Source organism: Petaurus breviceps, unplaced genomic scaffold (genome assembly GCF_028583685.1).
Source record: "Petaurus breviceps papuanus isolate PSGF00001 unplaced genomic scaffold, PetGlider_PUasm1.0 112, whole genome shotgun sequence".
NCBI classification, from domain to species: domain Eukaryota; kingdom Metazoa; phylum Chordata; class Mammalia; order Diprotodontia; family Petauridae; genus Petaurus; species Petaurus breviceps.
The window spans coordinates 1,658,597-1,672,529 of NW_027185601.1; the positions used below are offsets into that span (position 1 = coordinate 1,658,597).

At 34.3% G+C, this 13,933-nt stretch overlaps 1 protein-coding gene across 1 annotated transcript in view; it reads left to right on the top strand.

Annotated features, from left to right (window-relative positions):
• Nucleotides 1-13,933, top strand: part of LOC138157377 (contactin-associated protein-like 2) — a 2,155,842-nt gene that overhangs the window by 484,666 nt on the left and 1,657,243 nt on the right. The window contains exon 3 of the mRNA XM_069082919.1: nucleotides 8,808-8,955. Coding sequence (XP_068939020.1) covers nucleotides 8,808-8,955 — 148 coding nt within the window. The remainder of the gene's footprint in view (nucleotides 1-8,807; nucleotides 8,956-13,933) is intronic.

Sequence of the window (13,933 nt, forward strand, 5' to 3'; positions counted from 1 at the left end):
GGCACATTATGTATATGTCTTTAACAGGACAAAAAATTAATGTAGAATCAGGATTTTTTATTCCCTTAGGACATCTGAATTCTAATCCAATGTTCTTTGTAGCAGTATCATACTAATAGTATAAAACATTCTTAATGAATAAACTCCATGTCCCAGAACCTTTGAGACATTTAGAAGCTACTCTTCCATATGTTTCTGTTGGGGAAATCCAGAGATATGATTCCCCTACTCTATGCAACATAAATGAAATATGCTCATGTGGCATGATAAAGACACTTGAAAGTAGTCCAGAAGAGAGATTCTGCTGGGTATGTACTAGAGAGAAAGTCAGGATGGCCACTGCAATTATTTGAATAACTCTTGAGGCCAACAGTCAACATCCTGTGGCTTCAGATCCTTCTGGTTTTTCTCTCTGGCACCCCTGAGATATTACTTGAGATATTTCCTTAGTGATTGTTAGGACCCATGTAATTGTGTCCACTAATTGAGTGTGAAAATATAGTAAAATTTGACCACATTGATTTACACATCTTGTTTTCCTGAGATAGGGAGGGAAAAAATGAAATATATTTCCCCTCTAGCTAGCACAGTAGCCCAGGGCCAACAGTACTTTTCCCTGTGATGGGAAATATGGAGAAAAGAGGAGAAAAATTGAACACTCTTCAGTGTAAAGCAGTATGGAATAATACAAAGAGAGGTGGCCATGAGTCTCGAGATCTGAGTTCAAGTGCCATTTCTGACAAATACTTGATGACTCATTTTTGGACCTTGTACCTCTCAGTACCCTATGTAGTTTTCTAGGATTGTAAATTGAGAAGAAATTATTAATATACATGGCCAAAAGTAGTTTTCTGACAAGGAGTTCAATACCAGTGAAATCACATGTCTGATAAAAACAAAGGGAAAAAAAAAAACTTTTAGCAAATTAAAAGGGCATGGCAGGAGCAAACACTCTGGCTAACTGAGGGACACTATAGAGAGGTTTGGGTTTCCAGGCACTGTGAAGACAGGGAGCTTTAGTCTATTCAACTTTTTGGTTTCTTCCACCTTTTCATAAACAAAATCCCATCTTTTACCTCTTCTTTTTCCCCCTTCCCTCTTCCTCCCTCCTATCCTAGTAGATCAGCCTCTTCTAACCCACTCCATGTCAGCATAAAAAAAGAATCATACTTTCTCCCAAAGGAGTGTGGTCATTTCTAGTAGTACCTTCCCTCTAATATACTGTGTGTGTGTATTTGTATAATGTGAGGAAAACTTAACGTTTTTCTACATGCAGTAGAAAAAAGAAAACATTGAAAAATAAATCTTATGAGTTGTAATAGAAAATGTCCTTTCCAACTCTGAATGAGGTAAGACATCATTGTAATCGATATTCTCTCCCATTTAAATTAAGTTTTATTAATTGTTCATTTTATCTTCATGTCATCAATTACAGAGTTGATATGATGATCCATTTCATTATGGTAACCCCATCTGTTGCAATAGTTGTCCACAATATCAAATTGCTAGTTATGACTGGTAACTAGGAATATATCTGACTAATCCTAGGAGGTGCCTTATATTTAGACTGAAGGGGAACTCAGAGGGCATCTAGTCTCACTCCATCCTTTACAAAAGGAAATCTACCTCTGTATGTACATCTAACTAAATGAAGTTATTTCATTGAAAGTCAAAGTAGAATGCATATTTATCCTGTGGGTTACTAGGTTTCTTAAAACTGTTTATCAGATTATTCAGTTTTAATTTCTATTTCAAAAATAACTTTCAGTGAAGAATACACTATCCATGGAGTTAGGATAGGAGTACTATTCGCTGATACCCAAATAACTATTTGTCAGTATTCACAGTTTGAGGCAAGAGACTTCAGCCATTAAGCAAAGCACTAGGGCTTGAACATATTTGTTGTCATGGCTGTGGGGGGTCTTTTGTTTTGTCTTTCTAAAAGAAAAAAGATTGTTTGAGAAGCTTCAAGTGATTAAAATATTCCTTCACTTAGTAAAAAAAAATGTAGCTTGTAGTTGAACTCAACTATATCAAATGTATAAGATATAAAGATAGAAATAAAATGTAGAAACACAGTTACCATGTACTGTAGGATGATTTAGGTTTATTTCTTGCATATACTGCTCCATCAAACACTGAATGACAATCTTATAGAGGCTACAACTATCTTTTACTGAATTTCCCTAAGCTCACTGTGATGGTTTGGACCATGGGAAGCCTTTGAGAGAGGTTTGTTTTTAGTCTATATCAAGGAATGGCTTGTTAGAAAGGACTCATTTGAGGAATGGGCTCAATAAAAGATAAGGTTGGTTTAATTTTTGGCAATTGATCAAGTAACTGCTATGTATGAAATATGAGAGATATAAAGTATATACAAGGTATAATTCCTGCTTTAATGAAGCTTAAAGTTTAACAAAAAGGAAAATATAAATGTAGCTCTCCATAATAATAATGTTTTCAAATAATCATTGAAAGTTGACAAAGTGTTTTACATGCATGATAACATAAAACCTTACAGTGAAATCTTGAGATCCTAGATTTGAAAGAGACCTCATAGACCATCTAGTCCAACCTTCAACTTTTTGATTTAATGAAACTCAAGCCCAAGGAGGGTAAGTTTTTCACCCAAGGTCACAAAGGCAGTTATCTTTAGAGGTAACATTGGAATGCTGGTTCTCTGATGCTAGAATTAATACCCTTTCTCCAGGACTAAGCAGCCTCCACTCACAAAAACCTTGTGAAGTAGGTATGACTGGTATTATGTCCATTTGTTAGTTGGAAAAATTGAACCTCCAAGAGGTTGAATGATTTTCCTGTTGTCACAGGGAATTGTAGCAGCAAGCACCACAGCATTCCCAGGGTGGCTACCAACACAGGTTCTTAGATCTGCTTTTCTAAAGTAAATCAACTCAAAAAGGGTTAACAAGCTTACTTTAATCAATCAAACATATATCATTTACCTAGTTCAGGAGAAAAAGGTCAGCACCCCAGACTTCAGAGTATACAGACAGAAGTTACAAGACAGAGAAAGAGATCAAGCAGACAGGCTTCCAAACTGTCCAACCATTACATCCATACCAAATAACAGTTACCAGAGAGGGAAGTATCAACATCTGGGTTTTTTGAAGTCGGGGGGCTCTCAGCAACTGCCCAGATTCTCATCTGGTCAAATCACACAACACTTCTCAAAGTGAGCCCCAAAGCAAAGCCTCACATAAGGGTTATATAGCCTTCTCCTGGGTCAGAGAATGTAACAACCCTCTTGCCAAATGTAACTGCCCACTGCCCAATCACAAAGCACCAAGGAGTGGGCACTCCTGAAAAACAAGCCTCCCACCACAGGCTCCACGTGCACTTAACCTAGGGGCAGGGAAGATCTTAAAAATTTATGTTCCTATAACAGGAATATAGAATTTAATCTTAGCTCCTGCTAATTTAAAGTCCCAACTCTGTACCAAGTTCATTCTACTATCCTCTTATTATACAGAATGGTATACAATGACAACTTCAGAGAGCTGACATAAAATGTATTAGGTGATATCAGAAGAGGAAGGGCATTATTGAGAGGAGGGTTCAGGGAAGGCATCATGGAAAAAGAGGTATTCATTTTGGGCTTTATTGAGTTTGTAGGAATTTGTCAGTCAGAGAAGGGACTGGAGGACACTCCACATACAAAACATAATCTGGGCAAAGGTATATTCAAAGGAACTAATGTATTCCACTTTGGCTGAAGCCTAGTGTACATGGAGGCAGAGTGACGGCTTGGGGATCAATGTAAGATGAGTCTGGAAAGGGAGAGCTATATAAGTCATTAAAGATTTCCATTGACAAACAGTGAAGTTCCTGCTTGACTTGGTAAGACAGTAGGGAACAATTTAAAACATTTGATCAGAGGAGTAGAATTACCAGTTCCGTAAAAAAAGAATATTAAACTTTTTTTTGGTTGTTGTTCATCCTTTGTTCTCTAAGAGGACTGATGACAGCAGGAAGATGATGTCTCCACTTGCAAGTGAATTAGATTTCAGTGAGGCAGAGCTGTGCAAACTCATCAGCCTCACTCTCTCCTCAAGAGTCATCAGAGTCCAGTGGCAAGATAGACCAGGATGACTAAAGATGGCTCTGCATGCAGTGCCAGACCCTGTCCTTGTAAAGTCAGGATGTCACTTTGCGTGAAACAACAATCATTCAGTAATTAAAGGCTAGGTAACAATGGAAGCAAAAGATGAACTAGTTTACTTTCCCTAAATAATCAATCAGGGAGGGGAAGACCCTCAGAGTTTTGGGCCAGAACAGAAATTTGTTGTGTCATCTTTTTTAACTGGGATTATTGACTTTTTTTTGTCTCATGTAGATTTAATTTATGAATTCCTGAAATATAGCGCTGAAAAAAATGTACTCAGATAAAGCTCATTGGGATTGAAATGGAACTACTTGACTATGCCTTTGAAGCCCACATCGCTCTGGCTTACACTAATTGACCAATCAGTTTCCAGCCCAAGCCTCAGTTGCTTCTTATTCAGGTTTTGATGGCTCACAGTGAGTGAACATTAATTTGGTATTCATATGAAGGCTTTATTGGAAGGAGTGGAGGGAATTTAGGCTCCAACCGTATCCACAATAACAATATAATGTTAATATAGTAATTTAATGTTCATAAGCAATTTATTACAAATTATCCCTTTTGATCTTCACAACAACCTTGTGAGTTAGATGCTACTATTATCCCTATTTAACAAATGGGGAAACTCAGGATAAGAATGGTTAAATGATTCACCCAGGGTCATTCTCCTAAGTATCTGAGGTCTGATTTGACTCAACTTTTCCTAATTTCTAATTTCACATTGAATCCCCTATTGCGCTGCATTTATTCAAAAAAACCTGTTAGGTGTATCCCGCCTACATTCAGATAAAAGTTAATGAGGTCAAGCATTGGGGCCCTTGTGGTTGTCATAATGGAAGAGGAAGGGAGACACTTGAGACATGTTGCAGGGATACACTTGGGTTCCTAAAGCTCCTTTGTTCTATTATTGGAAGTCTCTGTTGTGATAGAGAGTGACCCAAGCTTCTTGAAGGCTATGCCTATTGCATGCAAGGTTCTACCATCTGGGAAATTTTTCAGATTAGAATCAGTTGATGAGATATGTGTCTTTTGTCTGAACATTGCTGTTTCCAATCTTTGAGAGAGAATTGTTGCTAATCTGACTGCTGAATATTATGTTTTCAGCCACAGGGAATGATACATGTCATCTATATCTGTGACATTCTACTTGTGTGATCATGGCCACATACTTGGACTCTCTAGACCTAAGCTTCCTGTTTTATAAAATTAGGATTGTAAGTTTAATGACACCTGATGTTCCTTTAACTCTGTATCTGACACAGAGTAGGTGTTTAATAAGTGGTAGTTGACTAATAAATTGGTATATGAATGTTTAAGAATTTGAGACCTTTGATAAAGTAAGCAGCACCCTCACCAAGGAAGTAACAAAATTTTGTATTATGGAAGTATATGAGACTGATAAATGTTTCTCTTGCTCATAAAAGATAATTTCCAGGCACTTAATACAGAGCTGGAAAATTTTCAAATTTCTCCAATTTTGACATTTTGGATGACTTACATTGTATTATAGGAATCATCTCCTAAGAAAGTCTCTTAGTTTTTCACTGTGCATTTGTAAAATATATAGGGCATTTATCCTATAGGCAGCAACTATATGGTGTGCTAACTTTAGTAAACATGAGGCTTTGTGAATTGTATAAATAGCCTTTTAATGAAAACCTGTCTTTCTAAGCTCACATAAAATCTCAGCTGGAGAAGGAGATTTAATGGTAACAGCACATAATTCACAAGCGCCTGCAAATTGATTTTTCAGTCTTACCATGATGGATTTGAACTGGATGTTTGCATTATCCACAAAGCATGTATTACTGTACTGCATTCATCTAAATGAAGGCTGCATTTGAAAGGATATTGTTCTATTCGAGAATGAAGCAAATGTATTTTAATTATTGGAGAAATTGATGAGCTTCCCTTAATTTCCCATTTTGTGATGCAAAATTCTTAATCTTAAGGGATTTGTTAACAATAAACCATATTTGCTAGTATAATCTTCTACCCACTTTAGCAGATGTTACCCCCTGTAAAAGGATATAGAAAAAGATGGAATTGTATGGGCAAATTGCTCTAGGATGCATCTATAGGAAGCTCAGGCTTTGGGAACCTAGGTATTGGGATGTTACTAAATCCTTTAGAACCTCTTCAAAGATTGTATTTATATTATCTTTTATCTTCTTTTCTGAAGTCATATCTAGTTAAGGTGGATAGGGTGCTGAACTGGGAAGCAAGAAGACCTGGGTTCGAATTCTGTCTATGACATAAGCAGGTGGTTCTTCTGAGTTTCCATTTCCTCATTTCTTAATGTGTAATAACATTTCATTATATTTGTGTACCATGGTTTATTTAGACATTTATTTCCCAACTGATAGCCAAAGAGATTTTTTTTAAGTTCTTTGCTAGTACAGAGACCATTGCTAACATGGGGGAATTTTTTTTTTATCTTAAATCTTCTCCTCTGTAGCCAGTAACTTCCAACTCTGTTCAAATTAAAGTTAGAAGTATGTAAATGTGTACTAAGTATAAGGCTGCTCATGTTCTAATAAAATTAACCCATTTTTTTTTGTTCTTTGTATTTGTTTTTGAACAAATAAGAGATGATCAGGAAGAAGATATCTAGAAAAAGAGGAAATTATCTGTTTTTAACTTCTGTTCTTGGTTAAATGCTATTAATTATTAAGCCAGAAGGCAGTTCCTTTCAAATATAGCAGTTGTCTTGTTGACCTGATTAAAGCTGGGAATTTAAAAATGCATTAAAATAATTTTCTTTTCTTTCTTAATATTTTTTTTTCATAATTGAGAGGAAGGATTTTACTATTTTCATCAAAAGACATTTATTAAACACCTACTTGCACATGTTATTTTATTAGGTGCTGATGAAAAGAACCAAGGAGAGCCAGAAAGGAAAGGGTCATCCATACAAACTATGACAAATTTATCAATATCTAATTGCATATTTCATATGATAAGGATTACTTATTATGCAGATTGAATGTTTTTTATTTTATTCAGAATTGCTCAAGACTAGATAAAGCAGGTTAAATCTTGTAGAAAATTTGTAGGCTATTCTCTGTCTTGACATTTGAACTTAATATTGATAATTCTATGATGTGAAGAAAAGCTGAATGATTCAGGTGTGCCTTTTGCTAGCACTACTTCAGCGAAGGTGAGTAATGGTCAAAAGTTACCACCACTGAAGACTGTTGTTTCAAAGCTTATATGAAATTCTAAAGGGCTTTCAATTCAATATTTAGTCAATGGGGTTTGACATCAAACCTGACACTTCTCTTACTTTATTAGTTTTCTATAAGGAAGAAAAGGACTAGGCCTGAAATGAAGTGTAAGAGAGTGGAGAAGGACATGATGAGATGAAGATTGAACTTTCTGTTTTATATAAAGCTGAACTCTTCAGGTCAAGATTGCAATAATGTGGGATCTTAGACAGTAATGGTCTGAACTCTGTATCTCCTTAGATGGAAATCTTCAGTTTCTTAAACTCAAAGCATCTTTCTTTTGCTTAAGAGGCAAATCCTACAGTTTAAAAAATGTTATACAGAAAGGATGATGTTGATTATAATTTGAATTCTCCAAAACAAACACAAGTGAAGTTCATTTGATATTTATCATTTTGCTGGGAAAACAATGTAGTCTATGCTTATTTGTGTGTTTTTAAAGTTACTAAAAGAAAAAATGTCAGTTCCTTGTTTATTTAAATATTGCCTTAGGAATTGCTATCATATAAAAAATTCCTTCTTGCCAAGGAATAGTATAGTATCTACTTGGCACTTGTATTAGGAAAATAGGCAGTATTTTGATACATTTTTTGAGGATAGGCCTGTGCTTGCTTTTTTTTTCTTTTTAAGCAGTATACTGTAGAAAAATATTCATAATATTTAAATTTGGGTTGCAGCTGACAGTAGAGGTCATTTTAAAGAAACAAAATAAATCCACCCTGTGGTACACACTTCAGATATATACATTCCACTGAATGAAATTAAATAGTTGAGTCCTGGATTTAAATCCTGCTCTGACCCTTAGTCTGTCTTTCATTAAATGACTTTACTTTTCTGACTCTCCTTGTCTTTATTTGTAAAGTGAAAGAAAGAATATCTGCATCATATATTTCTTAAGGTTGTTATGAAAAAGTGTCTTGTAACCATCAAAGTAGTTAATATAAGTTAATAATAATAATGGTTACACAAAAAGAAAAAAAGATACAGAACTGTTCAACTCTGACTTTAGTATCTTCAAGAGAACATTTGAAGCAGGGAAAGTCGCATGCCAGAATTTCATAAAAATATGATTTAAATCAGTTGCCTTATGTTGTTGCAATAGAATGGGAAGGTCCTGCTAGAGGATCCTGAACTTAAAAATGCTGTGTATGTTTGTGTGTTAGGAGTAGACACAGGAATTCATTGGTGTAGAGAAATTCCAGTAAGGAAAATCCTTCTGTCAATGAAGATGTGGATAGAATTGTAAACTTTACAATTTCTAGTCTCAAAGAGGAATCTGATATACTGTGATGTTAAGTGACATGCATTGGATCACTCAGACTATGTGTCTATGTTGCACTGCCAGAAACATAGGCTAATAAACATCAAGGATTTAATAGCTTGAAGATCCAATAAAGTCTGTTACTTTGGATATTTCAAGGGTTTGCTCATAGCTTTCTCATTTTTTTTCCTTTCAGGCATTTCCAGGAAATATAAACTCTGATGGCGTGGTCCGCCATGATTTGCAGCATCCAGTCATTGCCCGATATGTACGCATAGTGCCTTTAGACTGGAATGGAGAAGGTCGAATAGGGCTGAGGATTGAAGTCTATGGTTGTTCTTATTGTAAGTAGTCCATATTTGAAATCTTTCATGGTGTCTTTTTTTAGTGTTATTAGAATGTATAGTTCATTTAGTAACTCCTTTATTATCAGACTTTGCTTTCTGTGTCAATAAACTACCTTCTGCCCTTAGGTGTACAAATAAAAACAACAAAAAAATCAGCAGTTCATTAAATCAAGACTTTAAAGATGATCTTAATATGTGAATGTAATTAAAATCTACAAATTATTATGCCTTAAAGTCTTATGAAATATTCAGAGCAGAGGAACCTAACTGCTGCATTGAGAGAATTTTTTAAGAGTTACTTCTTATAGGTCCAGAAATTTTTTTCCATTTGAAATCATTCTTTTGACTACTTATGAAGGTGTTACTTTAATGGAAAGTAACTGGGCCTATATACTCATGGACACATAAGACCAAGATATCATTTTAAATTGATTTTATTTTTTATATATAAATTTTTATTTTCAATTATTTTATATTTTGTTATTATAATATATTATTATAATTATTTAATAATATTTTATTATTATATAAATATAATATAATTATTTAATATAATAGTATAGTTATTATTGTAATATGATTAATTGTATTAGTTATTTATATATAAATATATAATTATTTACCAGAAATATCATTTTAAATTGATTTTATAAACTTGATCTAATCAGTCTGTGAGGCAAGACCAGTGTGTTTGGTTTCCTTTTATCCTGTATGATCACATAAGCTAGAAGTATATTTCAAACCAATTCCATTGTGTTGTGTAGGTGAGGCTTTCAAAAGAGATCACATGGGTATTTCAGTTCAAATACAGCACCTTACACAACATAAAAATTCAAAATGTAGAGTGGACATTCTTCCATTTTCAATATGTTGATTTTCAGAAATCTTCTGGACATCCAGTGAGACATTTCTAACTAACAGGTAGAGATACAAATGTATAATGAAACAATAAAATATTTACTACCATGAATTTGCTCTTTATAAACAATCACATAAAAGAGATTTGTGTAGCAATAGGCAAAACATTAAAAATATACTTCCTGAAGTGATTTATCAGTTCAAGTATCCTTTCCACTGTTACATGTTGATGGCCCATCATACCTTACTAGATATCTTCATAAATTGACTATGAATAGAAAAAAAAATTCATCATCAACTTGTGACCAATTTGTTGTTGATTAGCTTCTATAAACTCAGCTACTCAGAAAATGGGATAATAGCCCTTCACTTAACCAATGAACAGCTCTGTTTTCTTTTCAGTCTTGGTAGAATCTCCTACAATTTATGCTCTTCTTGAAAAAATTCCAAGAACTACAGGACACTTTCACATTGTCATGTGACATTGAAAGATTGAAGGCTAAAGGAAAAGGGGGTGACAGAGAATGAAACTGATAGTATCAAGGAAACAATGAATGTGAACTTGGACAGACTTCAAGAGAAGTGAAGGATAGAAGTACCTGGCATGTGATGGTCCACGAGATCACAAAGATTCAGATACAACTCAACAATAACACCAAAATTTCAGTAAAACACCAGTGGATAAAAATATGATGCACTGACAAAATAATTTTAAGCAGATTATGTAAAACCACTTGCTTCACAATTGGCACTAAAATACAAACATCCATAGGGAAATAAATGTATAAAGACACAAAGCAAATAATAAAATGTTCTTAACAGCATAAGTGAATGGATATTGTTAGTTTATTCACAATAGAGATGCTTGTCACATGGTTACTTGAAGTTGTTTTGAGTTTATATTAACATTTTATTTGAGACCTTCATTCAGTATAATTTTGGGTGTTTCTTTATACCCGACTAAAGATATCAATTAATATTGAGATAGAAATGACTATATATAACTAATCAAGGGAAAACTTTAGTTATCCCAACTGTCCAATATTGGACTGGTCTCAATGCAATATTTCATTGTTGTCTTTAAGGATTTCATAATATGGTTAATAGAACAAAGTTAAAACATATAAAACGAATTGAAAACAGCATAGGCAATATCATAATTAAGTACTAAATGACATAATATTGAATGTGTGGAGAATATTATCCTACCGACTCTTTTGTATCATGAATTTTAAAATCTACTTTATTAATCATTGCCATCTAATAAAGGAATGAATTGTACAAATGAGTAGTGAGCTCCCTAAACTTGAAAGTGTTTAAAGGGAAATTGGAGGCCCACATCAGTATTGTTGTTAAAGAGATTCTTCCTTTAAGGGGAAGTTTTGGCTAGGTGACCTTTAAGGACCCTTACAATTCTGTGAATTAGCAGGAGGAGGAAATTTTTCATAAGAAACTGTCTAATGGTAGAAGGCTTGCAGAAATTATTATCTAATAAAGACCAAGATTCAAATCTTGCTTCTGTCACATAAAAGCTGTGTTTCCATGAGAAAGTCATTGGAACTTTCTGATCCAAAGTTTCTTCATCTTTAAAATGAGGGGTGATAGTACTTGTCTCACTCACAAGGTTATTTCTAAGGCTCAAATTACATACATATACATATACATACATTTACCCACATATGTGTGTATATTTATCTATATACATATATATCTATCTATATATTTATAGATATAGATGTAAATATACACATCTATGTGGGTATATGTATGTATATGTATAGGTATATAATTTGAGCCTTAGAAATAACCTTGTGAGTTTTGTGTGTGTGTGTGTGTGTGTATATATATATATATATATATATATATATATATATATAGAGAGAGAGAGAGAGAGAGAGAGAGAGAGAGAGAGAGAAGCTAGTTCTGTACTATTGTAGCTCATATATTACTAAGGAATTCTTCAAAGTCCTAGAAGACTCTTTTTAGTGTTGAGTTGTTTCAGTTGTATCTGAATCTCTGTGACCTTGTTTGGTGTTTTCTTGGCAAAAAATATTGAAATGGTTTGTTATTCCTGTCTCTAGCTATTTTTACAGATGAGGAACCTGAGGCAAACTGGGCTAAGCAACTTCCCCAGGGCCACACAGTTAGTAAGTGTAGGAGCCTGGATTTGTACTCAGGAACAGTGAGCCCTTCCAATTCCAAGCACTATGCTCTAGCCATTCTGCCACCTACTTGCTTGTAATACTCCTGGAAAGTAAATTCCTCTCACTGTGGTCCCTTGTTTGATGGCTGGTAAATCAAGAAACAAAGCCAGAAAATATAAAAGCTTAATTAGCTTTAGTTGGTGATCAGTAGCCTGGTAGACAGCAACTTCACAGAACAAAAGAAGACACACACACACACACACACACACACACACACACGGTCTTATATGGGGTCTTATATGGACTTAGGACAACATAACAAGTGGCTAACAGAACGTAGCCATTTTCCTTATTTGGGAGATTGAGGAGCAGGGACAAGATGTCAGGTGATTTTGAAGAATGTCTTAATCTTGGCATTGCAACTTGTTAATCCTGTTACCTTATGGTGTTGCCAAAATCCAGACTTACTCTGGTAGCAATGTTTCCACCTTAGTTAATCACATCAAACCATTTAATTTGGGCAGAAGATCTCCAAGACAGCAGAGGCCTTCTTATACATAGGATTTGTGGGCTCATCTTACTGTTGAATAAAATACTCACTTAGGATTTTTTGGTACAAACCTATAACTCCCTTTATGAACTCTAAGGTTACTTTTTTGAGATATTTCTTCCAAATTCACAGCACACAGGTTTTTATCCATTTCCTGTACAACATCCTCTCATATGATTTAAAGAGTTCCATTCTGGTCAGGCCTGTATAAAACAATGACGCTTCACCAGACCAAATGGCAAAAGAGATACCATAGATTCCACAACTCTTGTTAAATCCTGCAGAGGCTTATGTCCACTGAGACACTTGGGCTTGGCAAGTGTGGCCATTGTTATATGAGAAATCTCCTTTCTGAAAATGTTGATTATTTTGTTTCCATGGTTCTTATTAATTTGTCTAATTTTTATCATATAGCAATATAGATCTGTTCCGTGCACTCTTTTTTGAGATCGTCTTATTCTAGATTTAAATGATCCTAGAAAGATGTGACTTTATTCTCTTTCACCTGGGAGAAATACTTTTTATTTCAGTGACTACTCTAGTGTAGGCAGTGGGCAAATTACAAAACTTCTGAATATGGCTAGGTAAAATTATCTATAAAGGGGTACCCAACTATAGTTGAATGCCTAAAAATACTTGAAATAGCCTCAGATTGCTTTTGTTAAAAACAAATCATCTTTCCTGAATGCTACAGATTCAGGTTAACAGATTTATACTTATTTGTCTAAAAAAAAATTCTGGTTCCCATAAGTAGTAAAATCATATCACTAAAATGTATTTAGGAAGTGGTGGAAATACTACACTGAAACAATCCTGAAGGAACCAAAGATGTTCTTTCAGTTCTGTTTCCTCAAGCCATTCTTTTATTGTCACAAATAACCTTTAGAGACATATTTTTACTGAATGACAGTTTCTAGGCTTGTTTCCCTTTAACAAAATAATTTAAATTTATTATGAATTTTCATTATCATCAGCATTTTATAGACACTCTCTACTCTTCAAAAATATATATTTGAATCTTAATGTGTTTTTTTTTATTAAATAATTCAATTTTTGTCCTTTTTCAAAGGAAACATTCACACACATATCCAATATGGGTCCTCCAAAACAAATTTGCATTAGTTATGGGATATTTTCTAAAGTTGATAAATAATTACAACCAAGATTCAAACTATGTTAGGAACTAAACAAGGAAGAATATTTTTCCCATATATTTTGAGTGTCCTGTGAAATGTGAAAGCTTCTAAGATTTTTTTTTATTCATTTGCGTTCCCCTTGAGAGATTGTTTTCTCTGTCTCTGAGTGTAGAAAAGATTAGCCATCATCTTCCTTTGATTTTTGTAGTGAATATCACTGTGCCTTCCCCAGCTAAGGCAAGGAGGAAATCCTCTAGATTATTTTAAGGATGGTGGGAAGTGAAAGG